Source organism: Onychostruthus taczanowskii, unplaced genomic scaffold, assembly GCF_017590055.1.
Source record: "Onychostruthus taczanowskii isolate IOZ18803 unplaced genomic scaffold, ASM1759005v1 scaffold401, whole genome shotgun sequence".
Classification (NCBI taxonomy): Eukaryota; Metazoa; Chordata; class Aves; order Passeriformes; family Passeridae; genus Onychostruthus; species Onychostruthus taczanowskii.
The window spans coordinates 35,802-36,805 of record NW_024501472.1 but is presented as its reverse complement, the minus strand read 5'-3'; the positions used below and the strand labels follow the sequence as shown (position 1 = coordinate 36,805).

The 1,004-nt window shown below is 68.4% G+C and overlaps 1 protein-coding gene across 1 annotated transcript in view; it reads right to left on the bottom strand.

Moving 5' to 3' along the window:
- Positions 1-204: 204 nt before the first annotated feature.
- Positions 205-1,004, bottom strand: part of PFN1 (profilin 1) — a 3,293-nt gene continuing 2,493 nt past the window's right edge. The window contains exon 3 of the mRNA XM_041413305.1: positions 205-434. Within this exon, the coding sequence (XP_041269239.1) occupies positions 337-434 (98 nt within the window). The 3' untranslated portion in view covers positions 205-336. The remainder of the gene's footprint in view (positions 435-1,004) is intronic.

Genomic DNA, 1,004 nt, shown 5'->3' with positions numbered 1-1,004 from the left:
CCCTCCCCCCCAGCCTTGCCTCCGGGGCGTTGGGGGGGGGGGGGGGGGGGGGCGGTGTGGGGCGTGTGCTGAGGCGTCACCCCCGCCCCAGCGTGGACTTTGTCCCCCCGGGGCACGGCAGCACCCTTGGACCCGGTTATCCGGCGTGGCCTCCACCCTGGGCGGAGGACAGAGCCGCACCCCGGCACCCCGAAACACAGCGACTTCCCCACGAGGGCACTTTATTGCTGCCGGCAGCGGGGATTGGGGGCGGGCAGGGGGGTGGGGGACGGGGTCCTGCTGGTCCCTGGCGGCTTCTGCTGGTCCCTGGGGGTCCGGGGGTGGCCCCCAGCCCGCTCAGTACTGGCTGCGCCGCAGGTGATTGGCCATCTCATAACATTTCTTGTTGACGCAGCCGCCGTGGACGCCCTCCTTGCCCATGGCCAGCACGATGGCTGCAGAGGGGAGGCAACAAGGTGGGGGGGTCATCCCCAAGCCCCCCAAAAGCCCCAGACAGACAAGGGGTCAAGGGGGCACGAGGGCAGGAAGCGGGGAAGGGGATGAAGGGACGCCGGGAGTTAGCAGGGGGTAATTTGTGGGGACCTGGGGACACTTAACGGGAAGCGGGTCAGGGGTGACACAGGTGACAGGGCAGGTGACGTGGCTGAGGACACAGGGTGGCACTGGGGAAGGGGGGGGCACCTGGGGAGTGACACTGCAGTGCCATAAGCTACATGGGAGGCACCTGTGGAGGCTTGGGGTCACGGGGGGTGACAGGAACTGGGCAGGAGGTGACACGGAGTGACGGGCAGGGGGTGACACGGGGTGATGGGCAGGGCAGGGGGTGACAGGGAGGTGGGCAGGGGTCGCAGGGTGGTTCCAGGGAGAGGCTCCTCGCCGCTGATTTCAAAGCTGGGGGGTGACAGAGGGCAGGGGGCAGGGGTGGCGGGCATCCCAGGGGGAACACAAAACTGCCACAACATGCCTTCCTTCACAGCTTTTACCCTGGGCCCAGCCCTAGCCCT